This window comes from Sitophilus oryzae, unplaced genomic scaffold, assembly GCF_002938485.1.
Source record: "Sitophilus oryzae breed Bouriz unplaced genomic scaffold, Soryzae_2.0 scaffold_396_pilon_pilon, whole genome shotgun sequence".
Classification (NCBI taxonomy): domain Eukaryota; kingdom Metazoa; phylum Arthropoda; class Insecta; order Coleoptera; family Curculionidae; genus Sitophilus; species Sitophilus oryzae.
This window is the reverse complement of record NW_022146969.1, coordinates 1598035-1621078: the sequence shown is the minus strand read 5'-3', so window position 1 is coordinate 1621078 and position 23044 is coordinate 1598035. Positions and strand designations below refer to the sequence as shown.

The window sequence follows — 23044 nt, the reverse complement described above, 5'->3', positions numbered from 1 at the left end:
AGATAACATTACTTTCCGCTTCCTTTTCTTACAGGGTTTTCTACTTCGGCGGTGTTGTTTTTCTGTAAATAATGGGATCTGTCATTTTAGATTACCTACCCAAGCGCCTCAGGAGAGAACCCTTAGCCTACATCCGACTGAAGGATGATGTAACTACCCGTCGTTTCCTAAACTTCTTAAGAATATCCCGAAATAAAACATGACTTTTTGCTTCAGGTAGAAACATACAATTTTTTAATATTCGAAATTTCTTGCCCCGATACCTGTCAAATTATTGGACGCGTGTGCTGTCCTGGTTCGGGATCTTTTGAAATATTAATTTCCAGAAAAAATAACAGGGAAACAAAAAGATAGATGTTAGAAGAATGGTAAATTTCTCCAAAAAAAAATCCTTTATGGGTATTTGGCCACTGCACTGCAAGAAAATCTACAAAATAAAAAAGTTATTTTTTGTAAACACTTCTGGCGTTAAACCTAAACGGACACTGCTTGTCAGAAGTTATGTTTACTTGCCTGACAAAGAAAAAAATGCGTAACGTTTCGGAAAGTTTATCTCTTTCCTTCGTGGGAAGAAAAAAAATACAAAGAATAAAGAAAAAAACTATTTAAAATATTTAAATTCAACTATTCGAGAACGCTTTACTTTTTTAAAACAGATACGTCTACAAGAAACCGTTTTGAAGTTTAACTTGATATAATGTCATTTTAACAGAACGTCAACGGTTTCTTGTAGACGTATCTGTTTAAAAAAAGTAAAGTGTTCTTATTACTATATTAAAAATTATCATAAATAATTATTTTCAAATAGAAACCCACTTTTTTTTATTTCACCAGTGAAAATGTTTTTCAATTCGTTACTTTTCTATTTACATATTTCAATACCTAAAATTAATCGTTTTTAAGTTATTTAAAATTTAGTTTTACAGCGTATATTTTTCTTGATACTTAGAAATATAATAAAAATTAATGACAGAATACAGACAATTCGGATAAAAACGTGTACCGACAATCGAAGTCATACTGCAATAAGTTTTAAGTACCAAGGATGTATTTTGTTATGTACATGTTATAATAGAAAAGTTTGTGTTTTACTTGAAAACTTTACGTAAGTGGTATTTTGTAGAATTTAACTTGGAAAATGTTCGGGATTTAATAACTCGATGTCGAGAGCTCGAAAGTCAAGGGCTTTTATCCTGAATAATTAAATCGAGAACGTTTGGTTGAAGGATGAGTTTTGCGAAAAACTTATCTCCGGAAATTCACTCCTTAGAGGTAATATCGCAAGGGATATATGATAGAATATGTCAGCGTGTGCTCTCTTGAGCTGTAGGGATTAAACTGTATAAGAATATCGTACGTCTAAAAGTAGGAATTATTTGGGTATATAATTAAATTAAATTTAGCTTAGTTTTTCTTGAACTCTGTTATATTTTTCTAATAATTTAGTTGTAAAAACGTTTCTACCACAATCTGGTCTTCAGTTTCTCCACATCATATTTATAAATTGTGAATCCACATATACAGGGTGTTCCAGAAATAAGTACAAGTATTTTAACTAGTAGTATAGTTCAACCCCAGAAACACGCCTATGAGGTTTTCTTTGCGAAATTTTTTTTTTGAAAATTCAAAATTTTTTGTAAACATTTTTGGAATTTTTTTTAGTTTTTAGTTAAAAAACATAATTTCTTGATAATATGGCAATATATGTATTAGATTATATTTACCAGAAAGAAAATCCAGAAAAGATTCAGTCGTTCTCAAAATTTTAGAAAAATTATTTTTTTGAAATTTTCACTAGTAATACCACTAGAGGTCAAATTATTTCCGGAAATTTTTTCGAGCTCATGAATATTATATATAATATAATTATATATAATTTTCTAAAAGTATTCATGAGCGAGAAAAAATGTCCGGATTTAATTTGACCTAGTGTGGTATTCGGTAAGAAAATTCCACACCAAATTGTGTTTGATAATCAAATAATTAAAATGTATTTTTCGTTTTTTGATCGAACTGATTATTTAGTTACTATGATAACTAAGTGACACCCAAACATAAAAACTATTTCAGTTTTGAAGCTGTCAAGCGGCAGGGCTTAAAAAAATGTTTCGCTTTGGTCATGAAAGCAAAGAAAATATTCACCAGGAGATTAAGCAGTTGACACCCGCGAATACTAGGAAATCGAAGTCAAGCGTATGGAAGCAGTTTACAAACTTTCACCTCAGCTTTGTAATTGAAATGTATCAAAATTATCATGTAAACAAATAAAAACCAGACTCTCAAAAAGATATTCTGTCATTATAAACGTCAAAAAATTTCCAGTATAATTCGCTGTTGGGTGCCCACAAGGAAAAAAATTTCACTAAAATTTATCCGTTGCCATGGTGATTTGTCAAAAAAACACGTTTTGATTGGTTAAAAATTACAGGTGTGGAATTTTCAAAGTAAAATAACTTCGTTATTTTGAACTTATTTGAAAAACGATAAAGAGAACATATGTTTCCTTTATCTATCACTCCTTAAACTACTTGCACTTATTTCTGGGACACATATGTATAATGTGTCAACACTGGGCGTCGAACAAACCGAGATGCTGGTAATTGCTTGATATTTGCGGCTGATTGCTGCCGGCGGCAATCAAAATCTAAAGAAAAATAATTTTCAAAGTTAAATAACTGGGATATTATTAATTTATTTTAAAAATGGTAAAGAGAAGATATGTTTCTTTTGACCAGATCTACCACCCCTTAAAATACTAGCACTTATTTTTGGGACACCCTGTATATCGAGCAACAATGGGGTACACTCGTTGAATTTGACATTTAATGTCAATTTAATAAAATATTTTTGTACTTCGGTGCTTAGGCGTAAAAGTGTTTTACTTTTATGCCTAGGAGCTGAAATGGCCTGTTTAAATAGACGCAAAAATTAACATTTTTTTGACGTTTGAAAAAAGCATTTTTTTTAAGTTTTTAGGAGATACGTTTATTTTGACCATTGCCTGGAAACTTATATGGTGAAATTTTGATAAAATAATTTAGTACTTACTTAAAACACGGTATGTCGCTAGTGGTAGGAAAAATAATTTTTAGAGGTTACTAGTTTATTTAGTTGCCTGTGATATGCATATACGGGGTGTTTCCTAATTAATCTAAAAAAATAAAAAATCGTTAGAAAACGGCTTAAGGCGGGCTCTTAATAAGTATATTTATTTTTTTTCTCGGCAACCGTTTGATGAACAAGAAAAACTCAAAAGATCAATTTTGTTGAAAAAGGATGGCCAGTCAAGAAAAAAATATATTTTCTTTAAAAAAGCAGTTGTGTACCATTTATGTTAGGCAAAATATCGATTTTTTTAAATTTTTAACAGCCTGTGGATCAGAAAGGAAGTACTTTAGACCCAATGGTTATATAAATATTGTTTTAAGAACACATGAGGAATCACACCACAATTTCTTAGACTAATTAGAAAACACCCTGTATATTGTCAACTTGACAATGATTGTTGATAAATCAAAAAATACCTTTTCTGGGAAAAAAGCCCGATTTTCGCAGAAAAAATTTTGGTTTTTATTGAATTTGGGTCTGCGTCTGCAAATACCGGTATGTTTTATAATATTCTATCTATCTAAATTTTAAATATTATAGTCCGAAGTAGTTTTATTAGTTATTAAAAATAGTATACTTGTAAGTTTTATCAAATATTGTAATTTACTTTCTAACTTGTAGTCAAAATTTATATTTAATAAACTGTAAAATATATATATATATATATATATCATCCACATTTGTTTATTATTTTTCTAACGTTTAAATTTCATTCAAATGCCAATGGCTTTGTCTATATTTAAATATTTCTTGATATATTTCAATGTCATAAACTCTCTAACTAATTATTTTTAAACAAGCTAAACTTTTATTTTAAAATTTTTCATGATGGAATTTCAAAGACTTCCAGTTCTGCCTAAATTTGTTGAACCCCCTACATTTGACCCTAGGTACGATTGTCCAGTGTCTTTTATTTCTAACTACGATAAAATTACTGATAGAAATGGTTGGGATTGTGCATATAAAATTCGATATTTGCAGTGTTATCTAAAACACGTTTCTGTTTTTTGGTTTGAAAAATACGCGAAAAATAAAAATAATTTACATAAAACTTGGCCGGATCTGAAAAGAGATTTTATTTTAAATTTTGGCGGTGATATAGCAATAAGAAAACTAAAATCCAAATTGCGCTCACGTAAGCAGGATGCAAACGAAGATATTAAACACTATTACTTTGGCTTACTTTCAATGTTTGAAGAAATATATGATGAAATTAATTTTGATCAGTTCAGAGACTATTTTGAGAATGGTTTGCATCCATCTTATGACAAATATTATTATATGTTGTCAAGCCGTGATATGGATTTTACCGCGTTAAAAAGTATTATTTTCAAGTTGAGTGATCTAAAAGACAGAAGTTCAGATTGTAACACGTTGGCACGTTCGTCCTATTTCTACGAAGATAAAACAAGTATAAATAATTCAGCTAGTGAAAATAAGTATGAATATAGTAATTATGTCCAACATTCGGATTATTTAAATTCAAATAACAGAAATAAAAGACAGGTAGAGCATGACTATTCGTACAATGGTCATAGGGTTGAATATATTGATAATGTAAGAGGCAAATCAGGACATGAGAATAAAAAATGCTATGGCATGAATATTAGCTATCATAATCAGTATAAAACAGTTAATGCTAGCTATAGGTATAACAATACAGACGAATATAATTTTAATACGAATTATGAGAGAAGACAACAAAAGTTGATTGAAGATAACCGGACAAAGAGTTTCGAACAAAACCCACCCTTAGTTGAGGACTACCAGAGCAGGATTTTTGGACAAAACCCACCCCTGTTTGAGAGACAAACAGCTGATATGGATGGTATATTTATTGTGTCAAAGGAGCATGAGATAGAGGAGAATAGTGTGAATATTTGTGAAGAGGACGATTTGGATTCCCTCAATTTAGAAAGTGCACGGATAGAGGAAGATTGTGATGCCCTCCCCGTGGCAATGGGATACGCACAGGCAGAGGAAGTGAATGATACCCTCCCTGTAGCAATAGAGTTCGCACAGGTAGAGGAAGATGATGCCCTCCCTGTTGCAAGTGAAGTTATGCCGGCTGAGGATGAGTGGAATACCCTCCCTGGCAATGTCGAGGAAGACGAAAAAGATAAATGGGATCCTTCCTGTTTTGAATATGAAAAGTGCTCCCTAAATATACCGATAATTTGTCCGTCCGACACAGAAGAGAAAGATATAACTCCGACACATAAAGTCACATATTTAAGAAGTAAAAGGACACGCCTATTGGGCCACCCTTTAAGGAACCGACAGTTTGACTATTTTGACCGGAAAACAAACGTTCCAAGAGAAAAAACTCGTGATGAATTTAGACCCCAGCAAGCTATTTCTTGCACAAGTAGGAGAATGAATATGATGTCCAAAAGCCCCAACGCCAAGATGGCGAAGGATATCATTATCCACCCTAGCCACCCTCCCTGGACTCGATGCTTATGAGTCATATTTAAAGTCGAAGTTTGAATCTTGAAGCCAAGTACGATGGACCACGATAAAGGATACTGATTAATTAATGTAGCATTTAAGAATATTTTTACTTTTATATTATATTATTAAAAAAAAAAAAAAAAAAACAAGAGACTGATAGAAACTAATCTATTTTTGAGTATTTTTAGGTGACATATTATTTGTTTTCTAACAATGAGCAAAAATAAGGATAAAAAAAAAGGAAGGAAAGAAATACTTTCAAGGTAAGCTGAGGTAAAGTATACTCAAACCTACTACATTTACAGCTCCTGGGGAAAGATTGTGTAGCTATGTTGGTCTTAAAGAACTGCTCGGATGATATTTTGTTAGTTGATTTGTTGTTATTTTTATTCCTAGTATCAACGTCACGTGACTATTTTGGCCTAGGATGCCCATTATTTTTTAGGAAGCCGTGATTGTTTTAGAGGTACTAGTTGAATTTGATTTTTTTTTTCCCGAGTCAGAAACAATATTATTTATAATTTATGTTAGTAATAAAAAAGAAAAATAAACTGCTATCGTTTGGTCAATATGTATGTATGTTGCTCTGTTTTGTAGACTGTTTATTGTATATGTTTCCATGTTGACAAAACATGTTATTAGAAGCCACGCGACTTTTCCCAAACACTCTTTCACCACTTAGATGATAAAGGACATGTAATGTAGTAGACGGAATAAAGAAAAGCCAAATAGGTAATGATTTTTTCTTTTCAAGAAAGAATTTGATGAATTTCGCCATATATATTTATTTTTTCCTTCGTCCTAAATGAAAAGAAAATGTAAACGTTATAATAAATACTTACTTTTCTAATTTTGCTGAAGTACAAATAGTTGGAGGCTATTTTTAAATATAAATAATAATACAAAGTGCTTAGCTGGACTAATTAAATAGTAATAAGTAAAGTCATATTTTAAATCTTTATTTTTTATATAAATATAAGGAACCTAAGCAAATAATTAAAACTATCAATTTTTAATTTTTTTTAAGCAAATGCATTTTCGAAAAATATTTAAGATAAAATAAACTGTAGATATTTCACAGGTAACTAAGAAGAATAGTTTTATTAACGTAATTGTTATTCTGTTTTAGATATTAAAGATAGGAATAAAATATAGTACTTACTCTTTAATTTCTCATGAATTTTGTATCACACCTGCCGATACCACAATCAACACTAAGAAGTCGAAGGAAGAAATGAGTTGCTGTCTGGAAACACGTACCAACCACACCAGTGAGATGAAACTTTCCAGCATCACAAGCTCTGTTCAGTTGAGCAAATGTTAAACACGCCGCTCGCCTTTTTGCCTCGAATTCTAATGGATTGGAGATGTATGGAATTTTTTGGATACGGATATGGAAGCAATAACCAGCCTGGAGAAAAAACTAATTTGGTTGGTTGAAGTAACAAGCCACTGAACCCATAATACCGCAGAGAAGCCAGAAAACCAAGAAATATTAACAAGTAAATTTTGTTTGGCTCGAATGAAAACAGTACACTAATGAAGAAAAGAAAAAATAATTGTCCAGTATTCCGCTGATCCCAGCAATTTCAAAAGGCCGTCGCCCGTTTGACATTGAAACCAAGCGCACGGACGAACAGAAGTATACAATGAATAAGAAGGCAACCAGTCAAACAAAGGCAAAGGCAGTGCTGGCGTGTGCATTACTTAACTGATATGAGCTAGGGTTAAAGCTTGAAGCTTATGGTATTGTTGAAACGGACGCAACGCACCAGGATGCCAGGAGACATATTTTCAGTACGGGTGGTATCGCATAGGACCTTTTGTTTGTACGGGATTAAAGAGTAAATGATAAAAATATATATTTTTTTTTTTGATTTTGATGAGTCGCAAGAAAATCTTAATTAAGCTTAATAGCACATGATTTTTTTTATCGCTGGGGACCAGCTCTCCAAGCCAGGGATATGTCAAGACTTAAATATAGCCAACTTGGGTTTACATCAAATTGGGAAAAATCATGTAAAATATAATTCTAGTAAACCAATTTGATGTAGATTCAAGGGAATCGTTCGCGTATACGTTGACCTGAATATGTTCTTATGATAAACATTGTTAATTAAACAATTAAAATCAGGTCGATGTAAGCGTGATGTTTCAGGGCTAGCTCGTACTAAATATCGGTGCTGGAAATATACAAAGGAGATTTTTGAGCACGTACCCGCCGATAATTGGGACGAGCGGAAAAATATAAGATAGTGTGCTGAAGACAGGAGGAGGGAGTTGGTTAGTCCATCGATGTGAGCCGTATTATACAGTTAGTAATCCGCGTCATCAGTCGGTTAGCAGAAGACAGCGCAGACTGAAGATGTTCCTGTAAGTACTTAGTTAACTAAACCATTAAGTCTTGGCATTCCCCAAACTTGTATTATACTGTGAACTTTATGTTGAATAAATGTATATTTTGTTCAATGGTTGTTTTGATTGAGAGAGAACCTGGCATAGCGAACCTAGCAAACAACCCCCCAGCTAGGTCGCGACAATATATATATATATATATATATATATATATATATATATATATATATATATATATATATATATATATATATATATATATATATATATATATCGACGGCGTCACGACAAAAGGGCGTAAGCGCCAAAATAACGAAAATGAGATTATGGTTCCAAAATGTAATACTAAAAATGCGCACCTATCTATGAAACGGCTTAACCAGCAAAAATTCATAACGTGAGAAAAAAGACAGTTTTAGTTTCTAACCGCCAATACACCTTCAAACCAGACTCGACGCGAAAATCAGTAACCGCCATTCACACGTGTTGGAAGGTCGCTTAAGCCTGGGATGAAAAAATACCATTTTCCATTCAAAGGTACGTAGAAAAACTTATTAATAAGATAGGTCTTAATCATATTTGGTAGCCTAGATTGTTTTTTGTGCTTCAATCTAATTCAAATAGTAAACACCGACATTTATTTGTTATTGTCGGTTACGCCTTTTCGTGTTAATTTATTTGGTTTGCGTAAGCGCCATCCGCCTATGTGATCGTAATGGCATATTTTTTTACTTTTAACAAAACTACCGTTCAGCAGATTTCAAAAAATTGTCAAATATCTAAATTGTATACAATATTAATTTTCAAAAAAACATTTGCTACAAGTCAAAGGACATTTTCTTGATTGTAATAATTGTTTGAAATTTGTTTTTTTTTATGTCGCTTGAGCCTTTTTTATATTTTTTCTCCACAGTGTGATAATGACTTCCCGCGGGAAGAAAATCAGAGATTTGGCATTAAAATGTGGAAATCAAAAGGTTGAGGTTGAGAGCGATATCATAGATAATGATCTTCTGGCAGAATCATTGCAGCATGATGCGCTGTTGGAGTCAGAATTATTCATGTTAGAAGCACCACCCTTTGCCACCAACGAGGAATACGGATCAAGTTTACCCGTGTTTTGCTCAGAATATTAGTTAAATTTAATTTTCCAGTTATTATTTCAAGCCTAATGAGTTTGAAAATATTGAAAGTATCAGTTTGAGTATTTTGTACTGTGTTTTCTTAAAAAAAATTTAAAATCCAAGCGACATTTTTAATTTTATTTGTAAAACTCAAAAGGCGTAAGTGCACCTAAACGACAAAAAATGACTAGAATAATAAGACACAAAAGTCTTAAACGCCTTTCAAAAAGACGTAAACGCCAATCGAGCCTAGAAAGAAAGGCGTAAGCGCCAAATATTAAAATAACTAATTAACAGTTTAATATTTTATAAGCAAAAAATTTTTGAAAAATGTACCATATAATCTATAATACTGTAGCAAAAAATAATTTACAAAAAATAAAAAATATAGATTTTAGACGTTTTTTTCGTCTCCTGAAAAAAATGACGAATGGCGCTTACGCCCTTTTGTCGTGATGCCGTCGATATATTCTTATGTTTTATTAAAGTTACTCTGATATACTAATATCTCAGTGTAACTTTAAAAATAAATCCTTTGAAATCAAATATAAACATAAAAAATATTTACAGCAGAAAAGGCGAAGGCGCTGGGTTAAACGTAGTCTCTAAGAACACGGAGGGGCGCTTTGACCCAAAATTTTACTATTAGTTTCATATCTATCTTAATAGAAGATTATTTTCTTTTATCTACGATTTTGACGTTCTGTTTAAATATGTGAAACTTCAAATTAAGAATGACTTTTTTGTTTTGATTATCTGTATATAAAACACTGCTCCAAATCATTTCAATCGGTTTAACTCCAACAAATCAATCGATATTTTCTATTTCGAATAAGAATCCTGTCGGATTATTTACTTTAAATCGGGACTGATGTTTACATTGATAGATTTCCGTTCTATAAATGACCAAGGAAAACACCGCGATATCACCGTAGGTTGCAAGCGGCGCCCGAAAACCTGGAAACTATTCCAGAATCGACTCTGGGAGTTCTCCAAGGTGGTGCAAACTCGAGTAAACTTTGGTCGCGTCCGTGCCAAGTCCCTAGATAAATAGACTTAAATCGGCGAGTTCTAGATGGTCTGTTTTCGACATTTAAACGTCCAAGTATTTAAAGAACTTGCGGTTTACATGTTGGTTTTATTTTTCCACGTTCGGTTTCGCAAACACGGCAATTTTGCAGGAAGAAAGCGCACATAAATTTCAATAATGGGTACTTGGAAATGTTTGAAAGAGGGATGGGGTAGAGGATTTATCATAGAAGATGTCGGATGTTTGAAAATTAACGTGGTTTAGGTCAATGATTACGGATATTGAAGTAAAATATATTTATTTATTAAAAACCACCAGGTCATAATGTATGTCATAATATTTTATATATTTAAGGAAACATATTTAGCCTAAAATATAACACACTTTTGTTGTGACGCTTTATCTTTTAAAACTGTATATTTTCTATTTTAATTTAAAATATTAACCTGCAGAACTTATAAGTTCTGCGAAACAACTCCTTGTTTTAGCTTTATACTAAAACCTCTAATATAAAATTATGGCGGTTTGTCTAGAGAGTTATGGGATACTATTAAGAAGTAAAAGGCAAATTCTGTTCTCTTGGTCTAGCCGTCTTTGTTTTATCAAATTTAATAATAGTTACCTTGAAGACCTTTCTCGACGAGTAATGTTTAAAAATAGGATTTAATATTTTAAAGAAATGCATATGTTTTTGGTAAAATAATAGCTTAGTTTAAACCATTTTTAATATAAATTGTTGTATAGTGTATTATTGTTATAAGTTTAATTTAAATGCATGGTACAAAAAGTTAAGTGTTTTTATTATGAAGGTAATTAATGTTTTAATAAAATGTTTTAATAAAGATGTATTTATACTAAAAAGTATCATTTTTACTCCTAATAAAACTATACAGGGTGTTTCAGATTTTAATCGGGAAAATTTAATAGACGATAGAACTGGCAAAAATAAAACAAAAAGTTCATATCAACTTGTAAGATTTAAAGCTTCCTCTTCGAGATACAGGGTGTTAAAGTTACTTAAAAAAGAAAAAAAATTTAAGATATCTGAAAAACTATTTAATCGATTTTGATATAACTTGACCCGTTTATAATACTTACTATGGGACTTAATTTGATGTAATTAGATTTAAGTTTAATGGTCAGGGGCGGCGGTGGGGCATCACTGTTAAATTATTTTAAAGGAAAAATTAGGCACGCCACTGCTTTTTGAGAAGTTTAATATTATTTTTGGATTTAGTAATAAAAAAATATTATTTTTTTGTCTCCTGACTTTTTTGTCTATCTTGCTTACTTCTTGCGAAAAAAAAATAAATTCATTTATTCACTCCACCCTGGACAATAAATTAAATAATAATGGTTAGTTACAACAATTACAATAATTGTTCGAATTGATAACAACTAACATCAACGCATTTTCTACAACGATGAAATCTGGACCGGATTTTCTTTGACATCATTGATTGCGTTTTGGATTCTAAAAATTAGCTCTTCCCTAGTGTTGACTGCTGTTTCATACACCTTTGCTTTTATTATCCCCCACAAATAAAAATCCAGAGGGGTAAGGTCTGGGGACCTAGGTGGCCCAGCGACTGGCCCTAAACGACCAATCCAGCGCTCGGGATAATTTACGTTTAACCATTGTCTAACAATTCGAACAATTATTGTAATTGTTGTAACTAGCCATTATTATTTAATTTATTGTCCAGGGTGGAGTGAATAAATGAATTTAATTTTTTTCGCAGGAAGTTAGCAAGATAGACAAAAAAGTCAGGAGACAAAAAAATAATAATTTTAATTACTAAATCCAAAAATAATATTAAACTTCTAAAAAAGCAGTGGCGTGCCTATTTTTTCGTTTAAAATAATTTAACAGTGATGCCCCACCGCCGCCCCAGGCCTTTAAACTTAAATCTAATTACATCAAATTAAGTCCCATAGTAAGTATTATAAACGGGTCAAGTTATATCAAAATCGATTAAATAGTTTTTCAAATATCTTAATTTATTTGTCTTTTAACACCCTGCATCTCGAAGAGGAAGCTTTAAATCTTACAAGTTGATATGAAATTTTTGTTTTATTTTTGAAAGTTCTATCGTCTATTAAATTTTCCCGATTAAAATCTGAGACACTCTGTATACTATTTTATAATGATTTTTTTTTGTAGAATATAACCAACTCAAATCTAATTAAATTTCGCTATAAAATATATAATAAACGGCGAAGTAATATTTTCATAATGCTGCGGATTATGATTGTCATTTTATAATTTCGGCTTTTTACAAAATATTCATAGCTGTCAAAACTAAATTGAGCAATTAAAATTGGGGTCGTTTCCGACTGAAAAATCCGTTTGTTAATTACACCCGAACCCGTTTAAACGACAAAGTGTATATCCAGTGTTGCTCGTCAATATCAGCCCATCAATCTTGACAGAGTGACGTGTCTATAATGGCGAGTATTACCGACCGCACCTGACAGTGTCATAGAATCAGGCATGGCCAACCGATAACCAAATTGAATTTTTAATATAATATTGATCGATCATTTGATGAGCGCAACGACATGCGCCTATTTTTGCGATATTTAATGTAATTACGTGGTGGTCGAGCTCGTCTGGTAACTATGATGAATAACCTAATCAGCCATTGCATAGAGTTTTTCATTAATTAATTTAAAATTTTGTTGGTTTTAAAGAAAGTTACGACAAAAAATATAATCAATAATAATCTTATAAAAATGACTAAAATATTATTGTAGCGCAGTAAGTTTTAGAAATAATATATAAAATAATATACAGGGTGTCCCAATATTCCGTGGACATAGAACTACTACGTATATTTGGAATCAAAGTACTTCGTTTGTCCTCTAGAGGGCATCAAACTATAAAAAATAAACACATTTTTTCAAATAATTTAAGAACCGTTATTCCGATTTGAATGAGATTTTAGGTTTCTATGTTTTGCTAAGTGCTTTAATATTTGGCGTTTACAGAAATTCCCACCCCAACATAAATTTTGGTATAAATATTTTCCTACTTCATCGACAACAAATCTTCTTTTTGTTAAATGGTCCGTTCAGTATTTACTACATTTTTTGTCTCGTGTAAAGAAACGCTACATTGCATAGTTTTTGCGAAAAAAAAATTTTTACAAATTTTAAAATTTCTCAAAAAAACAAGCAACCAAACCAAACACCAAGAATTTAAATAAAACTATTTTATATGAAAAGATAACGAATTTACTTGTTCAAATTCTTTATTTTTGTAGAAATGAGCTTATAACATAATACAACAACTTCTAAATTTTTATTTTGAAAATGGCGGATGTGAAAATTCCCTTTAAAATATTTGTCGAGGTAATTCTTTCAAAGTAGCTTATTGAAAATATGTTTCTTCGTATCAAACAATGTTCGAAACAGTATTGTTCTCTCTCAAAGACGATTTCGTACAGTGACACTAAAGCCTCTATTCATGGTTAAAGGTCGTGCGAATCGGCATCTGCTGTTGCTGCTTCGGTGTTTGTTGGGTCGCAGGAATTAAATAAATAGAATTTGTAAGAGACCTATTATTCTCGGAGCTGTGCAAACAAAAATACCATTGTTTTTTCAATATACAAAGAAGTAGAAAATCCTAAAAACGAAATAAACTATGTAAAAAATATCTTAGTAGTAGTCAGATGATCAGAAAAAAAAATTATATATCGTCTATTATTCGTCTGTTAGTCAAATGTTTATCTAGTGGATATACAGGGTGAGTCTTAAATAAGTGCAAATATTTTAAGGGGTAGTATATTTCTACTTCAAAAACACGACTATGAGGTGTTTTTTTTTTCGATTTTTTTCTAAATTTAGATTTTTAGATTTTTTTAGTTAAAAAACATAATTTTTTAATAATATAGCAATAGTAGATTAAATTTACAAGAAAGAAAAGATCCAGTGGTTTTCAAAATTTTAGCAAAAAATATTTTTTTGGGACTTTTCAAAGTAAAATAACTCGGTTATTTTGGATTTATTTGAAAAACGGTAAAGAGAAAATATGTTTCTTTTTTCGAGATCTACCAGCCCTGAAACTATTTGCACTTATTTCAGACTCACCCTGTATATTCAGTTAATTCATAGCAGTGGTTTACTAATAAACAAATTTGCCTAACGAACAAAAAAATACTTAAGGTTTCTTTTTACTATGTACCCTGTGTCCCATGAATGTTGACAAATATTAGATTTGTGAAAATCGCTCTTTCTTAGATAATCTTTATGTTCTTTAATTCGAATATTTAAGGGTCTAGATGTTTTACCAATATAAAATTTATCACATTCACATGGGTTAAAATGGATCTGATTGTATTTGTCTTTCGAAGGATGTTCGTATGTGTATGTATGTGTATCGTATGTATATTAGTTTTCCTATCTTTATTTTTTTCCGAAACGCCTCGTCTGTATGGCATTATAAGTTGTATATATTGTGTATTGTTATCATTGTTTGTATTTTCTCTATGATTTATGGCTAGTATTACGCTTCAACCACCTATTATTACCTCAGGATTGTGAATTCCAAGTACTCATTTAAGGCCAAGTCGACGTAGGTACCCAAACTATTTTTATTTGGCTGATGAAATGCCGCACAGTGCTTCGAACATATGGCTCTAGAGGACAAAAATCCAAAACTTCTCTTTTATTGTAAGCAATTTATTCAAACTAGGTTTATTTGACACAAATAATGAGTACTCTCATTGTACTAAATGATGATGTTCTTAGTCCCACGTTTATGAAAAAAAAATCTTATAAATAATAATAATGTTGGAGCTGTGTTCCATCTAAGCAAATAATAAGTTATAGTATGAAAACGGTGTAAGTATTAAATAAATTCCTGTGATAAAAAAGAATTGAAATAACATTAGAACATGATTCCTACAATATAAGCCTAATATAAGATAAAAATGTTTTTCTTTAATGAAAAAGAAACATTAATGTTATATTTAATTAAAAAAAAAATTAAGATGCTATAAATTTACTTTAGGACAACAAAATGCATAGATCGTAACTACTCTGATTCAGGAGAATCACTGCTGACAGAATCTTCTAAATTTATAGTATCTAAATCACAGGTAGATGAAGTATCCTCACATATAAGATATTTCTGTACATCATTTTCTAATATGTTACTTTTTCGCGTTGTTACTGTTCATTTTGTCGGTATGAGGGGTTCGGATGTTAATAGTTACCTCTTTAATAGACCATATGCATATATTATTTTTTCCTTTTCTTGGGTATGAGATTTTATAATAAACTGAAAGATGGACACTTTTTTTATTCGACGTTTCGCTCCAACATAGTGGACTTTTTCAGGCACAAGTGGTGTCTCATTTGACTGGAAGGTTCATCAATATCTAATAAGAACATATTTTTTGAAATACTAATAATTTTGAGTTCTTGTCCTTATGATCAAGCCAAGTATTAGCCAGATCGGCATTGCTTATCAATCTTACTCCATCTGAAAAGTATTATAAAATAAAGTTCGTCGCAAGCAGACGCAGGTGAACTATACAAAAATTAAAAGTGTATGAATATGGCAACAAAAATTCAATAAATACGATATGTTTTGATATGTTTTTTTAAATACCTTTTGAAGTTTGAAAAGTTAAAATTTTTATACCCATTTAAGAATCATCTTAAAAATAAATAAAAACTAAACAATCACGAACTTGTTTAGAAATAAATTTAAAGTACATACCTTGTTTAACAATATCCATAGTGGCTTTCAATTAAGTACGTACCCGTTTAACTCCATAATATACAGAACTACTATGAATGTTATTCTTTTCACTGATGAGATAATGATCGCAAAATTTATTTTTAGTGAAAATATTTGCTAACAAAAACGCTGTTTATGAAAAATAATATACAGGATGGTTGAACATTGCTATAAGTATAAAATTATATATTTAGATATTAGTAAATTTTAACTTATTTTTTGATTTTTGTCCATGGGACGAAGCACTGTGTGCCGGGTGTAAGATTCGAACCCACAACCTTTGAATTGGTAGACGAGAGCTGTATCTCTACCCAACCTGGCATCTCACAATCGTTATTTAATTGAAAATAAGTAGTTTTAACACAAAGTGTCAACAATTCCAAAATACTATTTATGTTTAATTTTGTTCCATGTTTTAAATTTCGATCTTGTTCTAACCAATCCATAACTATTTTTTAGTATATTTATGTACAATTAAAAAAGTAACAGGTTTTTCAAAATTCAGACAGAAATCCTATTTTTGGCCAATTATTACTTGAAATGTCAAACCTCAAGGGTAATACAAAAGTGTTCCTGATGTTATTTTTAATATATGTCAAAGCAGAAATGATTGCAGTCAAATTTCACCCAAGTCAATAAATAAAAAAGTTCCATATGATACGGACTTGATCTGTAACACTGTATATAAGAAATTAGAAATGCAGCCATTAGTCAAAAGAAAATATAGAGTTATGGATCTAAACTTAAAATAAAACTTTAAAAAAATAACTAAAACAACATGTGACTATTGAAGAACATTTATCGGTTACAATAAATATTTCGCTGCTAAAATAAGTTATGGGTATTGTTTAATATTCTATCCAACGGACGGACAATTTATGAATGTGGGACAGAAAGTGCAACATTTGAAGAACCGTCCAAATTCCAAATTGAAAATAAACGAAACTTTAGGCCCTGTACGGCCCTGGATTTGCGGGCGAAAGGAAAGAATAGTTGCTGTAATGAACGGCATTGCCGAGTCAGATGGGAATATAAAGAAAACTTTAGTACTAAAAGAGGGAGCGAATACGTGTGGGAGAAACGGTGAGCAAGATGGAGTGGCCAAATTTCATTTTCTTGTCCGACAAAGTTGCTCCTCGTATCTGCCGCGAATACTTTTTTCTCCGGTTATGAGTGGTGGGTATAATGCCGGATAATATAAATTTACTTGTCAAAAATAATCGTATTATAAATTTTTACGGGCAAATTGAGAGAAACTCTCCCATTTCTAATAAGGTTAAGGGTCAGACTGTCTCTTAGGTACCATAATATGTTCAAAAAGTTCGTAGTTTCAGTTTCACTTGGGACATTATTTATATTTTAGTTCATATTATTTTTAAAAAGAGAAAATAGAGATTCAAAAGAGAAAGCGATAATATTTTTACGAATACAAATTAATTTTTCAAATTTCTCTAATTCTTTCTTAATTTATAATAAAATTCTTTTTTAGATTTTTTTAATATCAAAATGTAATTTTAAGGCCTAGGCATAAAAGTAAAGCACTTTAAGGCCTGAGCACAAAAGTAAAAAATATATTATTAAACTGACATAAAGTTTCTCGATATATAATTATTGACAAGGTATTACTTTTAAATCATTTTTATATTATTTGCAAAGCTTCAAATTGTTTAAAAAATTATTTGTGGGCTTTTGAAAAAAATTGCATGTTTTATTTAGAGTAAAAATGAGTTTTTGTGCCTCGCCTGTAGTGTCAAACGTACAGGCTCGCCGCAAAAAATATCATTTTTACTCTTAATAAAACATTATAATATACTATAATAATGTAATATTATTTCTAAAATATTTTTTATAAATCTATACTAATATATAAAATCCTTAAGTGTCTGACATACTGATTAATCACGATCCTGCTCAAACCACTCAAACGTAAGAAGCTCAATTTTGGCATACAGGTTGATTCTAGGGTGTAGAGGTTCGATAAGAAGGGATTTTTCGAAATTCCAGTTCTAAGAGGGTGAAACCACCCCTCAAATATTACAATATTTTTTATTTAAAAAACGGTCAAGTTTCCGAAAAAACGCTTAACACTTATATTTTATTTTGTTTTTTTACATATTTTAAGATTTTTTAAAAATTTATACAGGGTGTTTCGAAAAATCTGGTCATTGATTAATCACGATGCTGCTTAAAGCGCTTGACGTAAAAAGCTGATTTTTGGAAAACAGATTGACTTTGGGGTGTAGAGGTTCGATAAGAAGGGATTTTTCGAAACTCGAATTCTTAAGGGGGTCTTAATCCCTCAAATATTAAAATATTTTTTATTTAAAAACCGGTGAGTTTTTCGGAAAAACTCTTAAACACGTATATTTTATTTTGTTGTTTACATATTTTAAGATTTTTTATAAATTTATACAGGGTGTTTCATAAAATATGACCGTTGAGTAATCACGATTCTGCTTAAACTGCTTGACGTTTAAAGCTGATTTTTGGCAAACGGATTGACTGTGGGGTGTAGAGGTTCGATAAGGAGGAGTTTCTCGAATCTCAAATTCCAGGAGGGTGAAAACGCCCCTCAAATATTACAATACTTGTTATTTAAAAAACGGTTAGTCTTTCGGGAAAATGCTTGGACAAGCATAATTTATTTGGTTTTTTTACATATTTTGAAATTTTTTAAAAAATCATACAGGGTGTTCCAAAAAGTTGGGTAATTTCTTAACCACGATTCTGCTTAAAATGGTTGACGTAAAAAGCTTATTCTTGGCAAACGAATTTTTCGAAAGTCAAATTCCAACGAGATGAAACTACCCCTCAAATATTACCAAGTTATATAATAATATATATATATATATATTGTTTTTTCTCATGCTAACATAAATGTGAGAAAATTTTATCCAGTTTGTATGTTAATGGAAATTCTTGCTTTGCTTTATCATCACCATTACAAATGATTAATTCGACGCGAACGAAGTCACTGGTACACGCTAGTTTCTAATAAAATTCTTTTTTTAGATTTTTTTTTGCGACGTGATTGACAATATCAAAAAGTAATTTATGGCCTACGCATAAAAGTTCTAAGAAGATAAAGGGCAGTTAAAACGCCCCGCTTGCGAGCGTGTTGGCGAGTATTATTTCAGCTGCCTACTATGGGTACAGACGCCGTTTGCAGCCGCTCACTTTGAGTCAGACGCTGCGTGCTGTGGACTTCCTTAGCTTCACCTTCATCACTTTCATCACAGAATCCAGACCGATGGTCCCAAAAAGTAATTCTATGGAGACCTAGGGGAACAACAAGAAGTGTGGACACACCAACAAAGAGATGGGTCGATAACATCAGAACAGTCGCAGGAAGACAATGGATAAGATTGGCTAGAAGAGGCCTATATCCAACACTGGATGGAACCAGACTGAAAAAGTACGAAATACGAGGCATGTTTTTTAAGTAAGTACCGTTTTGCGATTCCGCCGCCGCAGCGCTACGGTCGGCGTTCCGCGCATGCGCGCTGGTTACCTACATCTCTTGTCTATGCACAGACGCCAGTACAGTCTGATTCTTCATTGTATACGTTGTTTATTGAGTGTTTAAGATGCCTCCGACAATCGTGAGCCCCGCCGATTGTGAAGTACGGGCTGTCATACGATTTCTTAGTGCTAAAGGCGTAAAACCGATCGATATTCATCGTGAGATCTGTGAAGTTTACGGACAAAACATTATGAGGGATGGAATGGTAAGGAAATGGTTGAGAGCATTTAAAGATGGCCGCACAAATGTGCATGATGAAGAACGGAGTGGGCGTCCTTCGGTCGTTAATGAAGATTTGGTGCAGAAAGTGGACGAAAAGGTGAAAGAAAACAGACGCTTTACAATTTCATCATTGTGCGACTACTTTCCTCAATGTTCTCGTAGTGTTTTGTATCGCATTGTGACCGAGAACTTGAATTAGCGGAAATTGTGTTCACGTTGGGTTCCGAAAATGTTGACGGATTTGCACAAAACCCAACGTTTAGTCAGTGCATTGACTTTCCTTGAGCAGTACCACAATGAAGGTGAAGATTTTTTAGACAAAATTGTTACTGGTGACGAAACATGGGTGGCCTACGTCACACCAGAATCGAAACAACAGTCCATGGAATGGCGACATTCATCATCACCCAAAACATTGAAGTTTAAGCAAACAATTTCTGCCCGGAAAATCACGTGCACAGTTTTTTGGGACAGAAAAGGAATATTGCTAGTGGAGTTTCTGCCTCGTAATGAGACAATCAATGCAGCATCTTATTGTGAGACATTGAACAATCTGCGCCGTGCAATCCAAAACAAAAGACGTGGCAAGTTGAGTAAGGGTATTGTTTTGCTGCATGACAATGCCCGTCCACATGTGGCTAATCGGACCAAAAGATCTCATCAAATCTTTTAAATGGGAAACTCTAGATCATCCTCCATACAGCCCTGATCTGGCGCCCAGTGACTACCATTTATTCCTGCACTTGAAGAAACACCTGGGCGGTCAGCGTCTTCAAGACGATAACGAAGTCAAAACAGTTGTGATACAGTGGTTAACCAGTCAGGCGGCAGAATTTTATGAGGAGGGTATTGAAAAACTGGTGCCACGTTATGACAAGTGCCTCAATATTCACGGAAATTATTTAGAAAAGTAGATTAAGGTACAGGCTTTCATGTAAAAATAAAATTATTGCGATATCTTTGCACGTTTTTTTTTAATTCCAAAACGGTACTTACTTAAAAAACATGCCTCGTATATTATTAAACTGGCCTGAAGTGTCCGATTTTACCAGTTGTAACCACATTTTCTCGATATATAATTATTGACAAGGTATTACTTTTAAATCGTTTTTATATTATTCGCTTGAATAAATTGTTTAAAAAATTATTTGTGAGCATTTGAAAGAAATAGCATGTTCTATTAATCTCTCTAATGTTAATAATCTGAATAATGTAAATATTATTAAGTATCACAGTTTCCGCAGAATGGCATCGTTAAACGTAACCGAACACATCGAAATTGATTAAATCGAATTGTTTAAGTGATATTTTCAAAAGTTAATAACTCGGAAACGGTTGGTTTGAGGTACATTGTGTGTATTTCGATTTTTGCTTCGAATTGAAGGAAGAACCGAAATATGCAATAATATACAGGGGGTTCCATTTAAAAAAATGAAACTTTGATGTGCCATGATCGACCCTGTGTATAGTACAATTCTTTTAAAAGTTCCTCAATATGGCCGACCTAGTTACGAAAATTGGTAATTTTTTTTAATGAAAAATAAGTTGGCGTTAGCGAATTCAGAAATTGATTTACTCTTTGGTTAACAATAACATTTTTCAGGATTGTCAAGTTGACGTTAAAGTTAGATTACTAGGTGGTTGTCATAAATCATAAATAAAAACATTTAATTATTTAATAAGAATAAAGGCATTTTACCGCAGATCCGAAGAGATTTTACTTAAAGGTATTTTATAAACTTTCTCAGTGAGAATATTAACTCCCGTTTCTTATATTTTAGTTAAAGGGGCGTAAGAACAGTAGAAAGTGAATTTTTGTTTTCATGTTTTGACGATATCTGAGAGTTCCTAGAATTATCAAGATTATTGAATAATTATAGTTGTTTAATAAGTGAAATTAATAGAAGACTTGGAAATAGGATGATGCGTTTCATATTATAGTTGATAGATCACCCCATTTCTCTTAATTTGTTTTTATTTCAGTACAGTTAATCACAAATTGAATTGATGTGTGCAAAAACAGCTACCTATATATTTTCAAACATCTTATTTAAATAGTTCTTTTATATACTGTTAAACTGTATCAACTACAAAGTCTTTAGCAAACAGTTATAAGGTAATAAATTTTGTAGATATACCTAATTTATGAAAATTTATATATAAAGATTAGAACACAATGCTCTGAGGGAAAAAGAAATACTCAAAAACTCATTAAATATACTTTATTAAAAATAACAACATACAAAAACAGTCATCCATGCAAACTGTAATAATCAGAACATTATCCACATTATACCTTTATTAAATTTGTGTCACACTCCTGTCAGGAAAGCCAGAAATGTTTGTTTAGCACAACCACAACTATAAGGTTTGGAATCAGTACTAAATTTTATACCTAGTAAATGATGCGTCAAGTAACAAATATAGGATAAAAAAGAATTATTAATATAGAGTGTACTATACGATGTCCTTCTGCTTATTTATGAAATGACTTTCCTTTCAAATGTGAGGAATACCAGTAAAATAAAACATAATTTTTGGTTTGGTTTGGTGTTTGATATTCTAACTACATCTATTACAAACCTTAAGTACTTACACCTTAAGTACTTTTAGTGAGTAACTGTAGTTTTTATTATTCTTTGTGTATCCTGTAAAGTAAAAAATATATATATTTCAAGAAATATAAAAACAATGCAATATACATATTATCTATTTCAAGTGTTATTTGATCTTTGGTCCCATTACCAACATTATTTACCTTTATTACGTTATTAGTAGATCTTCTCTACTAACTCAACTTTTAAACCTGTTTATATTTTAAAACTGATTTACAACAATCTGTAATGCCCGCGCTGTTTCCTGAAATATAAGTTTTAATCTATTTATTATCATATACATATTACAAACCTGAAAATTACTGATACGAGGAAACTTCTCCAAATAATTAGAGACCTTTTTACAAACATCTGGACTAATTTATTTTCACGAATTTGTGGACGAGTCAATGCTTTCTAATACGTTTTTAAGCGTTTTACACATTTTGAATATCTTCCAGCCTATTCCTCATTTCTCGATCGGTGAAAAGATTATTTATAACTATATAATTAGTACTGCAGGCTGCAGGTTAAATAAAAGAACAAAACCAAGTAGAATTTGTAAATAAAAACTCCAAAAATAATGTAAATATTTAGAAAAAGGAACCGTAAACGTCAGTCAGCCAAGTGTCAGATTTCAATTAGCTTTACCACAGATTATTAATTTGAACGATTTGAACTACAGTCGATTCCAGTCTAGAGATTTTCGTTTTTTAAGCCTCCCATACTGAAGTCCGCCATATTGGGAAGTTTTAAATGAATACAAGTATACTTACCGCTAATAGATATTTAATAACCATATAACTGTTATATTTAACTTATTGAGGTACCTCTTATATTTTACCTAATAATCCACCTTTCCCATATAATATTTCTGCAATCTTG

The 23044-nt window shown here is 31.6% G+C and overlaps 1 protein-coding gene and 2 long non-coding RNA genes across 3 annotated transcripts; 1 reads left to right on the top strand and 2 right to left on the bottom strand.

Annotated features, from left to right (window-relative positions):
• The first annotated feature begins 3920 nt into the window (after window positions 1-3920).
• On the top strand, window positions 3921-6005 carry LOC115885546. Its single transcript, XM_030904500.1, has 2 exons — window positions 3921-4697; window positions 4752-6005. Exons 1-2 carry the CDS (start codon window positions 3934-3936, stop codon window positions 5572-5574), a joined length of 1587 nt encoding a protein of 528 aa, XP_030760360.1. The 5' UTR covers window positions 3921-3933; the 3' UTR covers window positions 5575-6005.
• A 303-nt stretch (window positions 6006-6308) lies between these two features.
• LOC115885548 lies at window positions 6309-7516 on the bottom strand. The gene is made up of 2 exons (XR_004050754.1): window positions 7030-7516; window positions 6309-6973 (listed from the first exon to the last, which is right to left on the bottom strand). It is a non-coding gene; the product is annotated as an uncharacterized LOC115885548 (long non-coding RNA).
• Window positions 7517-22153: 14637 nt separating this feature from the next.
• Window positions 22154-22525, bottom strand: LOC115885531. Its single transcript, XR_004050749.1, has 3 exons — window positions 22473-22525; window positions 22324-22424; window positions 22154-22213 (listed from the first exon to the last, which is right to left on the bottom strand). It is a non-coding gene; the product is annotated as an uncharacterized LOC115885531 (long non-coding RNA).
• Window positions 22526-23044: the final 519 nt, after the last annotated feature.

What these genes read in the sequence shown, in the direction of transcription:
- LOC115885546 (XM_030904500.1), top strand. Translation starts at nt 3,934, where the DNA reads ATGATGGAATTTCAAAGACTTCCAGTTCTGCCTAAATTTGTTGAACCC. An exon ending in TCAGGACATGAGAATAAAAA is followed by an intron (nt 4,698 to 4,751) that starts ATGCTATGGCAT and finishes AGTTAATGCTAG; the next exon opens with CTATAGGTATAACAATACAG.